The sequence below is a fragment of the Pelodiscus sinensis genome, chromosome 13 (assembly GCF_049634645.1).
Source record: "Pelodiscus sinensis isolate JC-2024 chromosome 13, ASM4963464v1, whole genome shotgun sequence".
Lineage (NCBI taxonomy): Eukaryota > Metazoa > Chordata > Testudines > Trionychidae > Pelodiscus > Pelodiscus sinensis.
Window position 1 is genome coordinate 34,910,636 of NC_134723.1, and position 23,143 is coordinate 34,933,778.

The 23,143-nt window shown below is 40.0% G+C and overlaps 1 protein-coding gene across 8 annotated transcripts in view; it reads right to left on the bottom strand.

Moving 5' to 3' along the window:
- The window catches only part of MAP7D3 (MAP7 domain containing 3), a 75,457-nt gene that overhangs the window by 34,930 nt on the left and 17,384 nt on the right, over window positions 1-23,143 (bottom strand). For 6 of the 8 annotated variants that reach the window (XM_075941029.1, XM_075941037.1, XM_075941036.1 and 3 more), the window contains exons 2-9: window positions 22,812-22,913; window positions 21,680-21,760; window positions 19,203-19,366; window positions 14,960-15,074; window positions 12,140-12,169; window positions 6,535-6,636; window positions 1,336-1,434; window positions 784-882 (exon numbers count right to left, since the gene is read on the bottom strand). In XM_075941029.1, the coding sequence (XP_075797144.1) occupies window positions 784-882; window positions 1,336-1,434; window positions 6,535-6,636; window positions 12,140-12,169; window positions 14,960-15,074; window positions 19,203-19,366; window positions 21,680-21,760; window positions 22,812-22,913 (792 nt within the window). The remainder of the gene's footprint in view (window positions 1-783; window positions 883-1,335; window positions 1,435-6,534; window positions 6,637-12,139; window positions 12,170-14,959; window positions 15,075-19,202; window positions 19,367-21,679; window positions 21,761-22,811; window positions 22,914-23,143) is intronic. The other 2 variants (XM_075941030.1, XM_075941034.1) reach the window with 2 other exon arrangements.

A 23,143-nucleotide genomic window follows, 5' to 3' on the forward strand; every position in this document is an offset into this window, starting at 1 on the left:
ATATAGGAAGCTTTGAAATCACCTTTGCAGAGGTTATCTTCTTTGGAAGTTAGGATGCAAAGGATATTACAACAGATCAGTGGCACAAACTAGAGAAAAATATCTTTTAAATTATTGCCAACGGTTGTTAGTTGTTGTTAAGTGTTATTTGCGCACACAAGCTCACATATATAGCAATCACTGTCAACTCAATATGAAAAATGGTTCCAAGCATTCTACTTCAGTTTCTCATCAGGGCAAGAGCTGCTAAGAAGGAAAGTTTCAGATGTGTTAATTTAAAGGGAGATTTTGTTAAAGCAGCTGGCATCCATTAGCTTAAAATAAAAAATTATTAGAACGTAATTCTCAGTAAGGAGGTGTCTCGTTCTATAAGGATAGATGTAAAGACAAGCAGAGACTCAGATGAGAACAGATCCTGCCCCTAGCTTGGGGGGCACTAAACTTAGTCCTGTAGCACAAACAGGTAAGTTGCTTGTAAACTGAAAAAAACCCCAGATTTTAAAGCCAGAGTAAGATACAAGAAAGATAATGATTAAAGCGAACTGATTTGTCTTCATCATTTTTTCCAAGCCTTAGCTTCTAGCATGATTAAGTAAAATTCACCAGAACATTACAGTATTTTTGCCAGAGGCAAGACATTAAAAGAGCTTAACCTTCACTACAAAGTTTTCAGATGCAGAGTAAACAGAAGAAATTACTCAAGTAACATAATCCTATCCAATTATACTGTGCATTGCTTTAAAACTGCAAGATTAGGATTTAGTTTTATAAATAGCTAACCACCTGGTCTTTCTTCCTTTTTCACTTTCTCTAGTTCATTAGAAGAATGAGGTTTACTACTCATTCTATTCAAAGATGTGCTCCTCTTCTTTTCTGTTCCTCCTAGAGACCAAGATCAAATGAATATTATTTTTAACATGGCTACATTTCTATCACTATTTTTAACAAGAGATTTACATAGTTGATTTTCCAACTTGCCCACTCCCTTTCTTAAAAAAGGATATTTTGCCAAGAATACCTATAAACCACAATCATTATGCAATACTGCGACCAAACAAGTTGTACATACTTGTTTACTTCTCACCACCCAAAGTACTGCTTCACCAAAAATACTTGCACATAGAAACAGCAGAATTCTGGATACAGTGTTTGATATTACTAATATGTGCATAATTATATCTAAGTCCAAAAGTTCACATTATATACACAATAGTCTACACAGTTCAAAGTGAAAATATTTCCAAACAAAGTCTGGACATTTCAGTTTAAACACAATTTAAATTAGTTTTAAAATATTTCATTTGCTTTTATTTAAAATATATATGTTTCCTGCACCTTTCTGTTCCACCTGTGAACCTTTTGGTGGTGGCTGCTCAGACTGCTGAGAAACTTTGTTACTTAGTCTGTTTAATGAAGTACTTCTCTTTGTGGTACCTGTAAGTGAAATTGCAGATTTCATGTTATATAGAATTTGAAAGTGTTCTTTTAACCGCCTAAACCTCTATTCTATGTACAGCATAAGTCATGGCTGATTGATTCATGGTGGTTTTTTTTTTTTTTTTTAAACACAACAATTTCATATACAGATTAGAAAGTTAAGGAATAAGAATGATTTTTCCTCTCAAATTATTTGAGAATGCATTTTTATTTCTTGCCACAAAGTGCTTCCAAATCAATGAAGATTCAGTAAAGAAATATATGATAAAGCTCTATATGAACTGAAGAAAGATGTGTTTAAACTAACTTATTTACAGCCGGTCCCTGAGTTGCAAACGGTTGAGTTACAACCGTTTGCATTTACGACCAAAGCTCCCATGGAGCGGTCATGAAGGCAGTCCCTGAGTTACAAACACGACCTGCGCTTACGAACAGAGCGGTTGCTATGTAACTCAACGGGGTCCAAGTTACGGCCAAGTGTTTGGTCCGTAACTCGTTCATAACTTGGGAAGAGGCTGTATAAACAAGTTAATCAAAGAGTATAAAAATGTCTATCAGGCCAATATTATCAGGAGTATAAACATTTCAGAGTGCTTAAAACAGAAGTTGTACATAAATGCACAGGTCAAAGATATAAAACAATTAATCTGATTTGTATTAAATAGAATAGTACCACTTTGGGTATGTCTACACTACAGGTCAAAGTTGAATTAAGATATGCAATTAATATAGCTGAAATTGTGTAACTAAAGTACCTTAACTCTGCTTTGGATGCTGTCTACACTGTAGGAGGTCGAAGGGAGAACACTCTCCCTTCGACTTCCTTACTCCTCTTGGAAGTAGGATACCAGTATCAACTGGAGTGCCCCTCTCCGTTTGAATTAGCTGTCTTAACTAGACCCACTAATTTGAACCCTGGAAAACTGACAGGAGCAGCTTCGATCTTCCTCTGTAGTACTCTTTGAAAGCACATCCCAGTGTGGAAAATGGCTGCTGTATTTTAACAGCTGGATTCTAGCGGTAAGTGGAACTTGAAACCTTGTATTTCATATTTTCTCTACATCAATACTGTTAAGGTGGCTAATAAAAGAAAAGGTTAAATCAGATTAAACTCCCCCCTCCCCCCCAAAACAGCATCGTAGATGACAATGCGTCAGGCTGCACCCAGCACACAAGTTATAACCATTCCTGGTGGGCATCACTATGAACTTATGATAGGATATAGAAGTCACAGATGCATATTAAAGGCATTATTCGCCTGAAGAGTAGCTGCTCTCTGGAAACCAGATCAAGAGTTTACAATTACTCTGACCTGTTGGACTGGTATAAACCAGAAACCTGCAGTCTTGATTTAATCTCTCTTGCTGTAAGAGAAAATAAATGTGAGCACTGGACATTTTCTCAGAAAGAGTCTGACTAGTCATACACAGATGACAGTTTCAAGGCAACTGCACCTGAATTCCTATGGTCCTGCAAGGACACCCACTTAAGATTTCTGGCTCTCAGTCATCACCTCTCTTGGGCACATCCCTGCATCTCACTCCCTTGTAATCAGAGAATTTAAGGTTAAAAAACTGCAATATCCTTACACTGCAATATCTGCAGCAGGCCAGGCCCCCTAAAAACCAAAAAAAACCAAAAACACATCCGTGCTTTCCTCTGCATTTAGATACCTATTACCAGTGGACTGCCTGAAATTATAGGACACCACACTGCTCCTTCTAGGTAAGCATATTTCTTCTTAAGGTAAAAGCATTACAGAGAAAACATTAAAACATAAAGAACCTATATGCATACCAAAAAGCTTGCCAGAGCTCACCCTAACTACAACCTAGAGCTTTGGTAGGGTGTAGCCCTTCAAAGTCCACACCTGGGCTTCCTCTTGGTTACAAGTTCATTCACCTTAGAGTCAGAACCAGAATGAAGGCCCTCAATCAGTTTCGGCCCAGGCTATTTATCCAGAAGTCCTTTCTTTGTCTGGTGGTCTCTGGAGAATTCAGTTTGACCCAGATTATGCAAGCACTCCTAGGACTCATTGGAAGTGTTAATACCTGAATAATTTGCTATAGTCATCCCCTATTGTTTTCATTTTCTGGAACAGCTGTGATCCTTAATTTGGGAAGGAAAAGTCAAATGCACAACTTCAAAATAGGGAGTAACTGTCTAGGTCAGTGGTGGGCAACCTGCAGCCCACTGGCTGCTTGTGGCACATCCAGGTTCTCTGTGGGGTCCATTAGACATTTTGTTTACAATTGCCCACGTGCAGGGTTGCCAGATTCTGATGGCTTCCATATGCTTGTTTTTCCACCCCCCCTTACAGTACTACTAAAGTGGCACCATGCAAAAGCACGTGCTGAATGCACACAACATTGACTAAGAGATGTGCACTCCCTCTGCAGCTAAAGCGCTGCTACATTTCAATCGACATACTCCACAAATTCTAAGTATGCAAGCTCAGTAAGCAAAACTATCCCATCCCAGGAGAACTTCTGGCCACAACAATCTTGTGGCCCATTGAGATGAAGGACGGCCACTCATGCAGCTCACTCACTGGTCTAGGTTGCCCATCGCTGGTCTAGATGGTAGTATTACTGAAAAGGATCGGGGGAAGGGATTATAGTGGAGCACAAACTGAGTACGAGACAGTAATGTGACAAAGCTTGGAAAAAAAAAGGCCAATATAATTCTGGGGTGTATTAATAGGAGTGTTGTGTGTGGGACACAGGAGGTAATTGTCCTATTCAGTACTGGTGAGTCCCCAGTGGGAGTACTGTGTCCAATTCTGGGCATTTAAATTAGGAAAGATGTGGACAAATTGGAAAGAGTTCAGAAGAGCAATGTAAATGACAACAAGTTTAGAAATCCTGACCTATAAGGAAAGACTGAAAAAACTGGGCACATTTAGTCCTGAGAAAAGATGAAGGGGCAACCTTATAACAGTCTTCCAACTGTTAAGGGCGGTGAGAGAGGACAAGTAGTAATGGGTTTCATTTGCAACTTTCCAACTATAAGGGTAGTTAAGCTCTGGAATAGGCTTCCAAAGGAGACTGTGCAGTCCCCATCATTGTCTAAACTGTTCTTAAAACTCCCCACCTGTAATAGATGGCCTCAGTTTAGTTGGTCCTGCAACAGAGCAGGGGGCTGGACTTGATGACTTCGAGCCCTACATTTATAGGATGCTAATATACACCATTTATCTTAAGCCACATAATAAAATAGGATTTTCCCCCAAAATACTGGAGGAACTTGCTCTATCAGAGTGTTACACAGAAAGCCAGGAGTTTAGACACTATCCCTTTGACTGTTAGCTGATTAAATATTGTTTCTTTCTGTGCTACTGTGCTGCAAACACATACACATTATACACACACACACACACACACACACACACACACACACACACACACACACACACACACAAATTATGCGTAGTTCCAGACTTCAACAGGGATCATCACACATGTAACATTACCCACATGTGTACCAGATTGCAGAAGCTTCAGGGAAAAAAAAAAGAACCCTTATCCTTTCTCCTCAATTTATGCATGATTTTTGAAACAATAAGAAATAAGCAGTCCACTACAACTACCCTCTAAACAGGTTAGCATTGCATCACAGAGGATTCAGGGAGATATCTCTTAGCCTTGAAAACATAAAAGGACATGATTAGTGGTGGTGGAATGCATTTTTTACTTTTCTTCCCTAAAAGATGAGCAACCTTCCTAGTTTTTTGGTCTGGAAAAGGCATTGCAATATGCAGGGCTCGACAAATTAAACAATCTACTTGCCCACAGCGAGTAGATTGTAACCCGGAAGAGCCGGGTTCGGGCGATCTGCGCATAGCGCAGCTGGTGAGCAGGGCTCGCCGCAGTTCGGTGAGCCCTGGCAATATGTATTTCATAAGGACTGCAGACTTCAAACTATAACATTATTGGTATTAACTATTGCTTGTACAGAAACTGTATCTTTATAAATCACTCTGTCTGAAAATGTACTTAAATGATACACTTAACGTGTTCTCTAAAATGGAAAAAAATTGACAAAATTCCATTTTCCCAGTTTACTTTATGCATTTGATAGTATTTCCCCTTTTACTATGATTTTACACAGCAACAGAAGAAAAAAAACTTTAAAATATGACTGTAAAACCACAAAACTGACAGGAGGACACTGGGGCAAGCGTTATATCAGCAACTCATTTTTAAAGAGTGATTTGATTTCATGTTGGTTATGGCCCAGGCTCAGCAGTGTTTGCTCAAAAAAAAAAAAAAAAATATCTGGAGTAGTGATAAACACCATTGAGGAAACAGGCAATGCTCCATTCCAGAAAAAAATGTATGTACGTCATTAGAGTTTGTAGGGGGACCGCAGGCTATGTCTAAGACTGCCAAAAGGGTCCACACACTATTCTAAATTTGTTAAGGGTCCACAAATGAAAAAAAAAGTTTAAAAAAAATCACTCGTTTATTACACTGGAACTAGTGGTATATGTATACTGCAGGAGTATGAAAATGTCAATGAAACCCCAATTCCCAAGATCAAAGTAAAAAAGAAAACAGAATTCTCACACTTTTTTGCCCATGTTATGATACAATTCTACATGTTACAAGGAATTGGTGCTCAGTAATATGTAAAACATAAGCTCGGGCCATGCTACAGATTTTTAATTCCAAGAGGCAGATTTATTTTTCTTGTGAATATTCAACGAAAGTTTGGAAAATAGATGTCTTCTGTGCAATTTTAAAAAAAAATGTTTACTATAATCTAATATTGAATCTGTAATTTATAGCATGCAAAACCTTTGGTGCGAAATGGGTAATTCATAAATCATTCACCGAGATTTGGCTTTAATAAAACTAAAACCTAGAAATATGACAAGAGTACTTTACCATTAACTCTTGTGCACTAACCCAGAGATAACCAAGGATTGCGTCAAAGACTTCCACAGTCTGCTGGATTAATAAATTGGGTAAAATGCATTTGAGATCACACGAGAAATGAATTAAAAAGTAGGCTAGAGGAACAGTACACTCATTATCTACTTCCCCTGCCCCCCCCCCCCAAAAAAATCAAATAATTCCCTCCAAAACCACTTACTCCGATCAGGAGAGTTTAGAAGGGCGGCAGAAGATGACAAACGTTTGTTGATGACAGCTTCTGTTTGTTTGAGGTTTGCTGTGGATGTGGAACGTTTGTTGGCTGCAGAAAGAAATGTTTATTTTAACATTTATCTTGAGCGCAGAAAAAGTGTCCTTTAACATATTTCTTTGGGGATAAATCTGGAAGCATAAGTATTTCTTCCCAAAAGCCATTTTAAGGATTTTAAAAGTTGGTTAAATAGGTATCCATGTAACCAATGAAAATCTCAGCAGTTATATGCTGCCAGTTCTGCAGTATAAAACGTATATAACCTTTATACTGCAGAGCCCGCAGCGAAACCTCCTTGGGAGGGTGGCTGCCATCCCCTGCCAGCCCTGTTCGCAGGTAGGTGGTTTCCTTGCCACAGCTCACCAACACCATTAACTGATAAGCATCACCTTATCGGTTACACGCTAACATCCCTAAGCCATTTCCGGTTTTGCTCTGGTTCTTTTACACAGTATTTCCCATTTGAGGATCTCAACGCACTTTACAAGCAATTCACAAATCACAAAACCCTTTGAGGTAGGTAAGTATCTCTTAGTAGTGCATGCTAAAAGTAGCACAAATCCAATTGTAAAAAACTAAACTTCGCGCAGCATAATGTGCAGCATATCAAATGTTATAGCAAAGCTAGTTAATGGTAGCAAATAAGGCCACACTAAAGGGAAATTAGGGTTATTAATCTTAGAAGGAGCTTCTTTTCCCTTTTCAAAAGGCTCCTCCACATGCTTTGGCAGTTTCCTCCAGAAGCAGCCAATAGATGGGGACATGACTGGATTGACCTGCCTATATGACATACTGTATACTATGTGCGTGTCTGTATCAACCCCGGAATTGCTAGATTGCTATCCTCCCTGATACAACGACTATATTGTAAGCAGGTGCAGAATGACAGCAAAGTAAAAGTAGAATGAGAATGAAGAGAAGCTTCCTTTTTAGGACATTCCACTCCCACAGCATGAACTGAAAGATCTATTGTATAGCACCTGAATAGTAAATGCCAGAAATGAAAATTTAAGTTTGGGACACTTTTTGTAGGTAGACACAGAGGTTATGTTATCAGGGAAGACGCTAGAGAACTGGGGTAGCTGCAAAAACTTTTGGAATTTTTATATTAGCTTCATGAATAGTTATTTCCCATCACTTCCTTGCTTTCCTTATTTTTTACTACAGGATGTGTACTAAGGCGAGATTTTCGACAGCACACAGCAATGGTCTGACAACCCACATCAACTTCAGTTAATCAAAAAGTCAACTGACTCCAAGTATAAATGATATATAACATTATAAAATTAAACCTGAGTGTTTTGCTTGCTCTAAATTAGATTTCAAAATTGTCATGAAAATTGGGTATGCTATTATGCTGGGATGCAAAGGGAGGATAAATGAGATCACATCCTCAGAAACATTACTCATTAATTTTGCTAAGCAATGCTATTTATAGTTCAGCAGGTATACAGGTTCTCAGAGCCTCTCTTTACATTTACTCAATGATACAGCAGATGAAACTCAAGGGTGAGGCTCTAATCAGCTATCCCTAACTAGCTGATCAGGATCTACCAGTAGATCTTGGAGCTTCTGACAGGTGATCCTGACCGGTTTGGCTGGGAGGCACTTCAGCTGCCCTTCTCCCCACTGCCCTGCTGCTCCTGCCCAGAACATCAGAGCTTGTTGCACAGGGTGGGGGAGACAGAGGCAGAGGGGGGCACTAATATCTCTCTGTCCTGCTCCCCTGTAACCCATCTTCACAGAGTGAGGAGGACAGAGCCTCGGCCAAGGGGTGAGGCAGGTGTATTTGGGTTTGAGCTAGATCCTGGGCAGACAAATTCAAAAAGTGATCTTGTGCTTAAAATGGTTGGAGACCATTTGTCATAATCAGGAGTGCTGACCAGCACCTGGTGACTAAGGGGTTAACTAATGCCTCCTGTACCATGTCAGGTATCAGGTGGTCAGCCAATGACAATGCAGGTAGGAATTTCAAACTGGTAAAGAGGAGTTTCTCTGTTTCTTTGTTTGAGATTTAGAGCAGTTTCTTCCAAGACTGGGGGGAGATGGGAGCAGGGTCAGACTGAGGCACAGGTGAGTCAGACAGCTGGCCGGGGCGCCAACTGATGGGGGGCGCCTGATGGCAGCTGTAAGGGGCGCACAGTGTCCCACAGCGCTGGCCCTGTGGCGCCGGCCAGCAGTGCCCTTCCCCCCATGGCTGTGGGGCCCTGCACAGCCCGGCGCATGCGCTAGCAGCGGTAGCTGGGCCGATCTGGGCAGCGCATGCGCCAAGCGCCCCGGGGGGGCGGGCCCCGGGCTGCATGCCAGCAGCCTTAGCCAGGCCGTGCATGCGTCATGCACCTGAGGCACCATAAGGGCTCAGGCCGGCCCTGGATGGGAGACACTTTTCTTTCCAGTAAATAGGGAAAAGTTTAGATAGTGCGTCAGGATTTGTTGTGTCTCCTGGTTGGGAATTTGAGACTAATGTCTGAGCTGTTAAGTGTGTTTTTCTTGTCCTGTTTTGTAACTAAAGCTGTTAGCTCAGGGGGTTCCCCTGAGTACCAAGATCAATTGGTGGCTCTTTCCATCTAGCCACTTTACTATGCTTGAAACTGTAGTTTTGTTTTGATCATAAAAGTAAGTTTCTTTTTCTAATTAACTGGAATGGGTTGATTGTTGTGTCCTTTGACTCAGTATGTTTTCAGTATATAGGATCTTCTGGATGTTCTTGTGACACCTGATTCAGTATGCTTTACTATTTATATACCTGTGATTTCACTGATCTCAGACAGATTCATCTGGCTTTGTCACATGAAACTGGTTCTGATCATGATAGAATGTGCCAAGAAAGAAAGATTGCTGGGACCACATTTTCTTGGATCATGAATTACTAGACTTGAAAGGCTTTTCTGAAGTATCTGGAATAGCTTTAGTCTCCCAGCATATTTAAAAGCAGAACCACCACTCTCTCAATCTGCCACATGAACAGTCAGAAGAGAATATCGCAAATGTTGTGTAACTTTTCTGTTGGAGAAACTGAAATACTATCAATCAATAACGTGATAAGAAACCACAACATGACAGACATTTTTCGGACACTGAAAAAGGGGGAGTTACCATCACCATGGAGTCCAAGGACTGATAGGTACACAGATGTTAACAAAAGAGGAACAAAACGATTTTTATACAAATCAATTTGATGTAGTGTAGGTAGCAGATTAAAGGGGCATATTATTTATACTCCACAGCTATATTAGATCTGAAGTTAGAGGCGATAAGCAATCTTTGAGAAGGGGAAAAAAAGGAAGAAACTGATACAAGGGCAGATTTTATACAATCCTGCTTGGGTGAGGTGGCTAAATCTGAAAACTGAATCTCAAGATTAGTTTATGGATACAAAAACTAATGGGGGTGATTGCACACAGTTCTGGATAAGCATTCATTATCTATTTCTCTCTGCATCTAAATTTTGAGTTCTGATGTGAAGTTAACTGATTTCAGCAGAGTAGAACTGTAGAAAGCCTATCTCCTTGCTCATTAAGCACAGGAAGACTTAGAGAACTGAACATGACAGGAGTGCAATCATTTGTTTCAATTTTCTCAAGTGATCTTAAAAAAATTAATTCACAGAATTTTATCTTTAGAGAGCAAAAAATGGATAGCAGGTATATGGCTGTCCAATCTTGCATCAGTGTGAATTGAATCTTCTAGCACCAGTGCTGTAATGTCTGCTTTACCTTTATTGCTTGCTGTTTCCAGACAAAATAGTTTAACCAAAAACCAAACCCAACCAAAAACAAACAGCCCAAGATGAAATTAAGCTGCTTAGAGAGACTTCAGATTAAAATTGGTTTAGACTGCTGGACAGAACAGTCTTATTCAAAATCCGTAAAGGGGAACAAAAAAAGGGCATGCACTCCTTAATGAAACTTGAAGATGTATACACACAGCATCCATGTTTGTTATGTTACATCAGAAATATGAGGCCTGGACCTCAATTTTTGAGGGACCTGGATAGTTACATCAAGAATGAGAGGTGAAATATGGTCAAGACTTATGTCCTTCAGAAACAAGATAGAAGAAAAGGTTTATTAGTGTAAAATAAAATTGAAGCTGTATAACGATGACCAATAAAGAGCACATATTGTTTTTTGCTGTCATTTAGCAATGGGGAAAACAAAAGAGCAGAGATAAATACGACATTCAGAAATAGGACAAAATTTGATATCCTAATCTGGCTCGCAAGAGAAATTAGTCTAGATAGTGGGAAACAGCTGGAATACATACTCAGGCTCCCATGTTTAAGAGATGCGAACCAATCCAGTCAAACTGGTTCATTTTGGAGAAGACTGCCAATTCACGCTGAGGGAAGCAGGAGAAGAGGGAACAATGTGCACTTCTGCTATGGTTGCCAAAATAAGCTGTGGCAGTTAAATCATGCTCAATTAAATTTACACTGAGTTTTCAAGCCTCATAATGTCAGCATTATTAAACAGCTGGACTAGATTAGTAACACTACAAGCATGCACAGACTTCAGTGCTCATAGACTTAGCTGGGTCTCACAAAGGGGCTGCATTTTAGCCCTTATTTACAAAAGTTAAAATTTCCTTCATTGCACTTCAGCCAGGTCTACACTAGAAACTTTGGACAACATAGCTATGTTGATCCGGGGCATGAAGATTCATGGTCCCTGCTCTGACAGATGTTGCTGTGCCGGCAAGAACGTCTAATGTAGATGGAGTTATATCAGGCAATTATTTTGCTGGAATAAACTTTACCAACAAAAATTAGTTTGGATGGTATAAACAGTGTACACATTAAAGTGCTTTTTGGGCTGTAATAAGTTACCAAAGCATTCAGCTGTACAGCTGGCCTTAGAAACCATTTGAACGGTTTATAAATTAGTCTGTGACTGTATTTCAACGTCTTCCAAAGAAGATGCTAGTAAGTCAAAGGAATTTTAAAAGTGGCATCACTGTCTCTCACTGGAATAACGATCACTCATTTTTTGCAAAATCTTTCAATAGAAATTATATGTAGTTAAAGGAATAGGCTCCCCAAAATATTTGTCTGTTATACATCATGAAAAGTATAATTTGTGAAACATACCAATTTGTGCTGGAGAGTTTCTCCAGCTACTATTTATACTGTTTACAAAGTAACATCACTATTTACAAAATTCTGGTTTACAGAGTCCTGTATCAATATACATTTGACATATACCCAGAGCCAGAAAGATCCCCCATTTTCTCAATGCTTTATAGCCTCGTTATCGAGGCAATGAACTGCGGATAATATCTTGTTACAGATTTCCTTATGATCTCATCAATGGAAAGTCCCACCTTCATGGGCTGGGACAGATTGTTAAAGATTTAGGGCACTTCATCCACAGAGGACCAAACGTGCTGCTTCTGCAGTGCTCTGAGCCCTTGCTGGCCTAGATCTAGTAATAGAGCTACATAAAAGTAACTCCCTTTAACTCCAATCAGTGACAGTGAGAATTCCTGTTCAAAAGGTTAGTGGTTAGTGTTAAAAAAAAAAAAAGCAAAAGGTCATTTTGGTATTCAATACTACCAGCTCCACCTTCATCTGCAGTCTGTGGCTCTGTAGAAGAACAAGATTTGTAAGATAAGATTAAGTGCTATCCAGCCTTGTGATTTAATTCAACAACAAAGAAACGGGGAAGGTGGAGAGAATACTTATAAACTGTATGTTGAAATAATTGCCTTAATTATAAGACTTATGCTCTAGATATAGCTTGACAGCCTACACCTCAATTAGTTCCACCTTCATTATTTTTGACACAATTCCAACAACAGAGTGAGGAAACAAAAGTGAACTCGGGTATATTTTTTATTTCTGCTCAGTTACTTTTAAATTTCTATCGACTCACATACATACTGTCCCTCCTTCCAGCTGGAACTTGAGAAATTATTAATAACTGATTACAACAAGTTTCATTTTCCCTTAAAATATTTTTATTGCTCAGGAAAGTGAGGACCCAACCATGCTTACAGCCACACACCGTAAATGCCACCTTTCAGATCTCCTTATTTCCAAGGCATTTCAGTCAGAGTCCAAGGCCAGAAGGGACCATTACAATCAATTAGCCTGGTATCCTGTACACCACAGGGCCACAGGACTTCCCCAAGATAATTCTTAGAGCAGCTTTCAGACAAACATCCAATCCTAAATTAAACAGTAATGGAGAACTGACCACAATCCTTGGTAAATTTCAATGGTTAACCACTCTCACTGTGTAAAAAGCTTCCCTTATTTTCATTCTGAATGTGTCTAGCTTTAACTTCCTGTCATTTAATTGTATTACACCTTTTCCTGATAGGCTGAAGAGCTTATTATTAAATACAGGCAGTCCCCGGGGTTACATGGATCCGACTTACATCGGATCCCTACTTACAAACGGGGTGAGGCAACTTCGCACTAGCTGCTTCTCCCCAGCAGACCAGGGAGACGCGAATCTAGCGCCCCCCCTCCCCCCCCAGCAGACCAGGGAGACGCGAAGTGGCTTTTCTCAGCAGACACCTCAGCTTGAGAATAAAGGACTGAGGGAAATGAGGTGTGGGAGAATAAAACTGAGCTCTGGAGAAATGTTTGGCTAGAGTTTCCCCTACAATATGTACCAGTTCCGACTTACATACAAATTCAACTTAAGAACAAACCTATAGTCCCTATCTTGTACGTAACCCGGGGACTGCCTGTATTTGCTTCCCAAATAGAACTTAAAGCAACCAGCCCTTAGTCTCTCTTTATTAAGCAAAAGAGAGACTCAAGGAACTTAGTATCACTACAATGCTTGTTTTCTAGCCCTTTAATTATTCTTATGGGTCTTCTCTGAACCTTCTCCAATTTATGAATATCCTTTTGAATTGTGGGCCCCAGAACTGGACACAGTATGCTAACAGCAGTCACACTTCTCTACACCTACCCAAGACTCCTATTTATGCATGTGAGGACCGCATTAGCTCTTTAGCACATACCACCACACTAGGAGCTCTCTCGTTCAACTGATTACTCACCATAACCCCCAAAATCTTTTTCAGCGTCACTGCTTGCCAAGTCTTCCATCTCATAGAAATTACCTAACTCTTGTTCATTAGCCACATTAAAAACACATATTGTTCGCTTACATCCAACTTACAAAGCAATTCAGAGTCCTCTAAATCAAGTGACTAGTCTTCATTATTTATCACTCCTCCAAGTATAAAATAAATATTTAACACTTCTGCCTTTTTGGAATTATTATTGATAAGTCTACCAGTTTGTTTTCTCTGGATTCATTTTGTTCATAATATACTTAACTCTTTATTATCATTCACTCTGCTGTCCATAGATTTCTCAGTGTTTCTTTGCTTCCCTTTTCAATTTTCTACAATTCCTAACTTTTGATTTATATGCATTACTATCAATTTCACCTTTCTTCCATGTGTTATATTTTTAAATTTAAAATCCATCTTCACTTCTCTTCTAAACTGGATTGGTTAACCAGCATAACCATCTTCCTCAATTATGGGATTCTGGCTTTTGTGTGTTCTTAAATTAATCTCAGTTATCCTTCACAGTTTGCAAATCAATGTCTTCTTCCTAGCTGACCTAGCTCAATTATCATCAGGCTTTGTGAAACCTGACCTAATAAGGGACCAAGTATATATACTTCTAGTGTGGACTTCATTATGCTTGTACATTATAAATGAGACCTAGTCATGAACATTTGTACCTAAACTGCCATTAATTTTTAGTTCTGTGATTAGTTCATCTTCATCTGCAGGACAAAGTCTTAAAGAATTCCCTCGTGTTGGCCAAAACACTTTTGAGTTAGGAAGTTTTCATGTAGTGTTTAGAATTCCAAGGATGTTTTAGTATGGCCAGCGGGAGACCTCCAGTATATGTCAGTCGAACCCACGTTCCCCATGATCATGCAGCTTTTTCCCTTATACATTATAGATAAAACATTAAGGAGGCAGCTCATCCTACTCCACTGTTCCACTATTCAGCTTCTAATAAGCAAAAGCTACTAATTACATCAAATTATATGATGGTTTTATAAGAAACGTTTTAAGACCAACTACATTTAAAATATGTAATTTAAGGTGGGATTCAACACAGATCACATAGCTGAAAAGCTTCAGCTTTAACCCCTGTGCTATCTTACCCGTTTAACTATTACTTAAAACACAGAACATCAATTAGTATTCAAAACATGTCTATTAAAGGATGCATTTTGAAGGCATTTTACATATCAGATGCACATTCATTACACAATAATGGTATTAAATAGAAATAGTTAAAACATTGTAAATGCTACTTATTTAGTCTTCAGGGTATCTTGAATATATCATAAATCAATGTAATACACTCAATTTTAGCTACACTTACCAGTCTTGCTGTCTGAATCTGATGTTACAGACCCTCCCCATGACCACCTCTTCTGTCGTGTTTCCATCCGTTGGCTCCGCTCCAAGGTACGATGCACAACTGCTTCATAGCGCTCCTATTATCAAATAATATCACTGTAAGGCTATATAACCATTATTAAGCACAACTACGTTCAACACAAAATCTTTCTTCCTTGAAAAGTCTGAATTCTAGCAAAAACATCTGTTTTCCCTGCACCATGTGTTTAATTCTAAAACAAATATGCAAAAAGACTGATGACTCCAAATTAAGCACAAATATAGTGCACAAATATTCCTCTAACAAGCAACATATAATATTTTCTTATTTAAACTAATAACTGGGTATATCCTATTGTGAATATCCATATTTGTTAGACTAGCAAATATGCTTTTCCTCTTGCCTTGTATTCTTCTGCTCCAGACATTTTGAATGTTTTTACACAGAGATGTGTGAAAAAAGTTTGAATTGTTAACTCTAATAGTCTAAGTGCATTTAATCAAGGATCTGCTGTAGTCACTAGGTATCAGTTCAGAGAGATTATACAAAATGCCACCACTTATCCACAGGTGTCTTGATTATCAGAGACTTAAACATATAAAGTGGGAGGAAGGATTATAAAAATCTCAAGTGTTTAAATGGTAAATTCTAGCTTTCAAAGAAGCCACTAAGGTACAAAACTCCAGAATTCTCCTGAAATAAGTTAGAATTATTTTCAAGCATCCATATATTAAACAATCTTAAATATATGAAGTAAATTAGTAGAGACATCCTTCTCTGTGAAAGACGACTTTTAATTAACATTCCATTGGATGCTGAATGTTGGTTAAGGATTTTTTTTAAAAGAAAAATAGTTCTCTTATAAGAAGAGAACTCCATGAACTCCATGGCCCAGCTGCTGACAGAAAATACTGCTACTTACTGAAATATGAATAAAATATTTTTTAAATCTGTTTGAAAAGATAGTGTAATATTTGTTAATGCAGATTTTTCAAGTACTATACAAACTTCTCTAAACATGAAGGATTTTTGCCATCAGCTTCAATGGAAGTAGGATGGGATTCAAAAGAAGTTAAAACTTAAAAGAAAAAACTATGACAAGCTGAAAGTCTGTTTTAACTTGTAAACACTGGACTTCAACAATAAGTGCTGACATTACTAACATCTGGAACAGCACAGAAGTACAGCTCTCCCTCTATCACAGGTGTTTATGTCATCCAGTGGAGAGGGAAACCAAAACCCAGAAAATTGAACTCCAGTCCTACCATATAAAAAGGATTACACAGTTTACTTTTAATAGACCTCCTTTTCCAATATACTCAAGGTTTATAAGCATATGGGACTACCTAGCTGTGAAGATCAACAATAGGTTCATTTTGCTGAAACAGTAAAGAATCAGTATTTGTCATCGATACATTAAAAGATACCAAGGGACAAGTTACCCAAACAATTCTCTCCCTTAAGGGAACGTGGAAGCCTACTGACCTCAATATGAATTTCACAATGCAGACTAAAATCTCTCTGGATAAAGTTTGGAATTTCTTTGGTGACAAAAGAACTTGGAAGGAAAGGATCAAGATGCCTCAACCCATGAATAGGGAGATCTTATTTGCCAGGAAGGGCTTTCCAGGAAAATAGTCTTTGGAATGATTGCAGATTATCTTCCTCTAAAGAAGAGAAGGGGCTAACTCCAGCCGGGTTTATTTTACAGACTTCTGATACAGTCTAGGACCCTTCTTCTGAAATCTTGGACAGAACTAAGATGTAAATGCCCAAAGTATCTGGACAAAGATCTATAGAACACATTGCTACTGGGATTTTTTTTTAATTATTTGTATTGCAGCAGAATTTAAAACGGTCCCAATCAGGGATTAAAGCTCCCCTGTACCATCTCAAAAAGATTACAGTCTAAGTATTATCAGACACACAACCTATATCTATCTATCTATATATCTATATCACATAGCTAATAATTCACTTAAGTCTTAATTATTGACATTAAACAATAAATTCTTTAATCTTAACAATGAGGCTTTTATGATTAGTCTCAGGCAGGTGCCATTAAATCTTGCACTTGTTCTCAGTATGGTGATTCCTTTCTTAAATTACCTGTTTTAAGTCTCCTGTGGTAAATTATTAACCAGAAATGATTTGCCTCAAGCATGAAACAAAGAATGAAAAAATATGGTTTGCTGCTTTTATCATCCATTGTGCTTGGTAAATTTTGGAGTGGAAGAAGATGTGTTATTGGTAAATAATCAACAGTTTATATTAAAAATAAAGGGTTTTTTAAAATCACATTTCTCATTATCCAGCTCTTGTTGACAATGCAGCGTATTCGGGTTAGACTAGTCATTAGGCAAAACTAAAAAAAGACTCTTGCCCATGTGCTAGCTTCTGGGTATGTAGAGGTCTACATCTGATTATCTTCTAAGGAAAAGATCTAGTAAAGTTCAGATTAATATCAATTAGAGGCTGATTTGTCAGGGATTGGATTCCCTGACAATTCAAATAAATGGTTTCACAAATAGACACTGGTGTCACCTTCAGGATAAACTTTCTTTGGAGAAAATGAAGGTAAAAACAGCGCTTTTTTGTTCCAAGAGATGTAGTTCTATTAGATGGCAATTCCATCCTGGACCAACCTCCAACAGCAGATGCCAAACATTTTTGCTTGTTTTTCAGCAATGTAAGTTATTTCTTTAGCTGCTAAACTGAAACACCTGGGACTTAATTATCTCAAACAACAAGAGTGTAACACAGGGCTGGGCAAAATACGGCCCGGGGGCCAGATCTGGCCCATCAAGCCACCAGATCTGGCCTGCAGACCACCCTGCCGGAACCCTCAGGCACACGCAGTTGCTGCCATTTAAAACACAGTCCCTGGGGCTCTTTGGTCTGCAGGGAGGCGTAGGCTACATGCAATCTCCCCACCCCCAGCCCAATCCTCAACTCCTATTGGCCAGAAACAACTGGCCAATAAGAACTGACCTCAGCCAATCTCTCTCAGCTCCTATTAGCTGGAAACAGCAAGCCAATCTGAGCTGCGAGATTGGCCTGAGAGACTGGAGCAGTGAAAGCCTCTTCCCCGACCCAGAGTTGAGAGCCACCTGGAGGGAGCAGCCTATATTTTTAAGCGGGTTGGGGCTTGCAGCAGGCAGGGAGCACAGCCTAACTTGAAGGGGCTGCAGCCTACTGACCAGGAGATACTTAAACTCCTCCCAGCCAGCCTCTGGCACCCCAACCCTTCCTGCACCTCAACTCCCTCCCCTGATCACCATCCAAGCCCTCTTCACCTGGTGACAACTCCCTCTGAGCCCCTGCACTCCTCCCCGAGGCTAGAATCCTCCCCTACACCTAAACACCCTTCCTGAGCCTACACCCCAATACCCTGATGCAGGTCACAACCCCCTCCCTCCACCCAAACACCCTCTCAGACCCCACACCATCTCCTGAACCCCAATCCCTAACCCCATGCACCCAATCTTGACCCTGCATCCCCTCCACAGAAAAGTGTGGCCCCTTGACCATTTACCAAAACTTTGGAGTGGCCCCCAACCAAAAATTACCTTCCACTCCTGGTGTAACAACTTTCAAGTGGAAGAATTGCATGCAACACACACTCAAGAGGAACACTGGGCAACTGAAAATGGCACAAAATGTAGGTGCAGCCATTGTAGGATAGATGATGCTTCTAAAAGTACAGAATGTCCATGTTCAGTCAGAGGGAAAACAAAGTGACAGAGAGATAGTAGTAAGGATAACTAGATAAGGCAAAAAGAGTAGCCTGATCAACCGCACAACAGGTGACATCATTAGTAGTCACACAGGAAAACTCAAGCAGTGGAAGCACATGTAAAATACATCAAGTTTCAAAACCATGTTAGTTCTCTAGAAACAGAAAAACTTGCCAAAAGAGTGTAAAATGTTAGGGATATTTTCACAAAACTTAAGTATGTTAAAAACCATTAAAACAAATCAAGATAACTAGCTAACATTCCCTTTGGAACAGGGAGAGCTAGGACTGACAAATTAACTGTGTAACAAAATAATTGACCCTCATAGCAAAAAGGTAACATAGATGCTTTTAATAGAGTAGGAATTCCAATAACTTTCAAAAGAACAACTGATCAACATACTTCTGCTATTGTCAAATAAACCATTTCATGACAAAGATATAATTTAGACAGTTTCCACAATGTTGCATAGCAACCATGAACAGTACCTTTTCTGCCTCTATTTTTTGTTTTCTTTTTTCTTCTACTGCAGCTCTTCTCTGTTCTTCTTTCTGTTTCTGTTCTTTCAACTTTCTCTGCTTTTCTTCCATCTGTTTTTCATACTGGAGTTTTGCTTTTTTTTCCTTTTCAAATATTTGTGTTTCTTTGGCAGCTATAGGTGTTTTAAAACATTTAAATAATTAAATTTAAATCAAGCTTTACAAGTATTCACAAATATTACAATTGACAAAGGTGAAAAGCATATTAGGCCACTTTTGCAACATAATACCCCTCTAGCTGATCTAACTCAGATGTATAGGTAATCTTGCAACTGAATCCAGCCACCTATTCCATTTTGTCCCCAGTTCTAAGAACAGAGCGGAACATTTTCTTAAGTTCTACAATTTATGATGTGTAAGCTTTTCAGGGTAGAGAATGTGCCTTATACTATGCATAAATCTGCTGTTCTCATACTATTAAAGCCTTAGTAGGAAGATGGGCAAAGGAAAACTTAATATGGATTTCTATCACATTTCCCACCCATTTACATGCAATAAAAAAAAAATCTAAATGAATGAGGAAATATGGCAAGAAAACATGATAACTAACACAACAGAGTTCAGATTACATATACTTTCTCATAAGTTCAGAGTCTTCCACAACATACTTCTGGACGGCACAGTTTAAACGCAAGCCCAAAAGTAACAAAACAAATTAGCTAAAAATTGAACAGAATAGCAGAGAAGCCTGAGGCCAGCAGGAAGAAATTAACTAAATGGACAAGTCACTGTACTAGTACACAGTCCGTCTCTGAGCTTCACCACACATGTAGATGAATGGCCCACATTTATACCACCTTTCCTGAATAACCCTGGTTTTGTTATCTAAAACGAAGTGCGGTATAAATGTATTTGATAAAGACTCAATGCAGGAGTCTTTTATTCTTTCTAGAAGCTGAAGAAAGAGATAATGTAGAAGACAATCAAGCAGTTCAGATGGCTAAATATTCTTGGATCATTAATAACATTGTCTGAATGATATATACAAATCTGTCAAAGGTCTTGTCTACCCTGATACTTTTCTCAAAATGTCACATTCACCAATATTATGGCACTGGAAGGTTACAGTACTAGGACTGGGTACTAGGGATGTAAACCATAAGCATTTGCTTATCGGATAGTTGACACACTAATTGACTAGTTACTTCCTCTCCTTGCTGCCTCTAGCAGAAAGGGGGGAGGGGAGGGAGAAGAGATGGAGGTGCTTCAAAGCAGCAACACTAGATGTAACCCAGGGCCTGCCGCTTTGAAACACTGCATGGAGCCTGGGGTCAGCTGGGACTCTCCCTCTGACCTGGACTTCATGCAACACTGCCACTTTGAAATGCTGTGTGGCGCCTGGAGCCGGACTCCCCACAGTGTTTCAAAGAAGCAGCACCGCATAGAGTCTCCAGCTGACCTCAGGCTCCATATGGTACTGCTGCTTTGAAATGCCCAGGAAGCAAGAGATCAGCGGGGTACTCAAGCAGTTCCAGGCTCTCTGCAGTGATTTCGCCTTTGAATGTAGTAACAGACCTGGAGCTAATCCAGGGGTGAACAATAATTTTTGCGTGGGGACACTTCAAAAATCATGATATGGGGGTGGGCAGAGCTATCCCACCCACATATCATGATTGGTCTGGGGGTGGGAGAGCCCCTTTGCCCCCACTTCCCACTAGGCACCTATGCCCTGGAAGAGGCTTGGCATGTTCCCCCGCCCCCACGCCAATTAGGGCCTGAGGAGCGTGGGAAGCCTTCTCCTGCCCTGCGAGGAGCACATGGCACTTTGAAGTGCTGCAGGCTCCTCTCAGGGCAAAGGAAGTTTCACGCAGCTCCCCCACCCCTAGGCTCTGATTGGCCTGGAGGCGGGGGAGTGCACGAAGCCACCTCCACTCTCCCTCTGGCTCTGTGAGCAGCACGTGGTGCTTCAAAGCACCATGTGCTCCTGGCAGGGCAGGAGGAAGCTTCGCATGCCCCTCCGCCCACAAGCCAATTAAGGCTTTGAAGTGCCGCACGCTGCTCACAGGGCTGGGGCAGAGTGGAGAAGGCTTCGGGCACTCCATCGCCCCCAGTCCCTAATTGGCCTGGGGCGGGGGAGCAGCAGGGCCTCCGCAGGCCAGATCCACCCACTTGGCGGACTGAATCCGGTCCACAGAGGCCCTTTTGCCCACCCCTGGACTAATCAAACAGTTGACACAAATTGCATCAATTGTTCAATTAGCCAGTTAATTGAAATGTTGCATCCCTGGGTACTTGAAAAGATTGGTGACTAACATTACCAATATGTAATCTATCCCACATAGGCTGGAAGCGGAACTTTAAGAAGAGTGCCAGTATAAATGAGGACAAGGCGGCTTTGGGAAAGAACTCATGTGTGGCACTGTATGTAACTCTTACCCATAAGCATTAATACATTTTATTTTAAATATGGTTGAACAAGAATATACCATTTTGCTTTTCCCGCTCTTCTCTTCGCTCCCGGGCTAGTCTTTGTCTCTCTTCTGTTCTCAGAGTGGAACCATCTATCACTGTCAAAAAAGAAAAAAAAAGGGGGGGGATTTGTAATCAGTTATTTAGAACACAGGTTTAAAAAAAATGCTTTAAAGTTAGACTACACTATAATCTCCATACTGTTCTTTAATTCAGGAACACCTGTGATACGGATGCTGAAAGGCAGAGGTGGAAGCGACAATGCTCTCTTTCTTCCCTCAGCTGGAACAGCAGCACTGCAACTCGCTCTACCAGAGGTTTTTCCCTGCCACTCCCATAGTGGTAGTGGGTGGTGGTTGGGAAAGGCAGAGCCCTACCCCCACTCAACTCTCACTGGCCCAACAGAATTTTTAATCCAGCAAAGCCTGTTTCCCAGGGTTGCTGGATTAAAGAGCGTCAAGTTATTGGGTACCCATTTACCATGGTATCGTGTAGTACTAACAATCTTTCCCCCCATACATGAAGCATTTACTCTGGAAACCCAACTCCCAACCCTATAACAAATTCAACAGTCTTAATAGGAAAAACAAATACCGGAGGTAAGATTAAATAGAAAGCCTAAACAACAAAGAAGGCCTTGCATTATGCTTTAACCATAGCCCTTATTTCTGGCAGGTGTAAAATCCAGAGGAGAGAGGCTATGACCAGGACTAACTTGTCTCTGGCTTCCACAAAGATTATAGTGGATACAATTAGTTGAAGTCCTACAATTATAAAAAGCACATGTTAAAAGCCTAGGGAAGAGTGGGCTTTTAGTTAAGTGGAGCCCAGACCATTTGTAGACAGTACCAAAATCCTTAATTGCACCTGGAGGCAAACTGGCCACAAGAGCAGAGTACAGATCACAAAAATTAATTTGTCTTCACTATTCTGCCTTATGTAGTGTGGGCAAGCTGCACTAATTAAATCCCGGAAAAAGCAAGAATGGAAGCCTGAGTGGTTTCCTAAAAGGTACTGGACCAGCTGCCCAACTCTGCATTCTCTAAAAGGAGAGAGCAAAGCTACTTCAGAAAAATTCTATCCAACCCTTTCAACTCCCACTGGCGAGTTAAGAACACTTTCAAGATCAAAAGTAGCCAGAAATTGCACCTGGTTTAGTTGCAGTCTTTATGTTTATTGCTGTTTGGACTGGAACTGGACTAATACCACTTTGGTTTCTTCTTTCTTCTGCTATTGCTTGGGCTGCAGCAACTGTAAAAAAAGCGTTTTGAGAGAGACAATTACTACCAATAAGAGTGTCATCAACTGGGCTCATTTTTTTATTTAATACCTGAAATCTCTGGTCAGATTTCCATTCCCGTCATTTTGCATGTGTTTCCTCTACTGTGTTGTCATCTAGGGATGCAATAGTATAGCCGATTAACCGATAAGCAAAAGTTTATAGGTTAATGTGATAGACTACATGCATCCCCTGCCCCTTG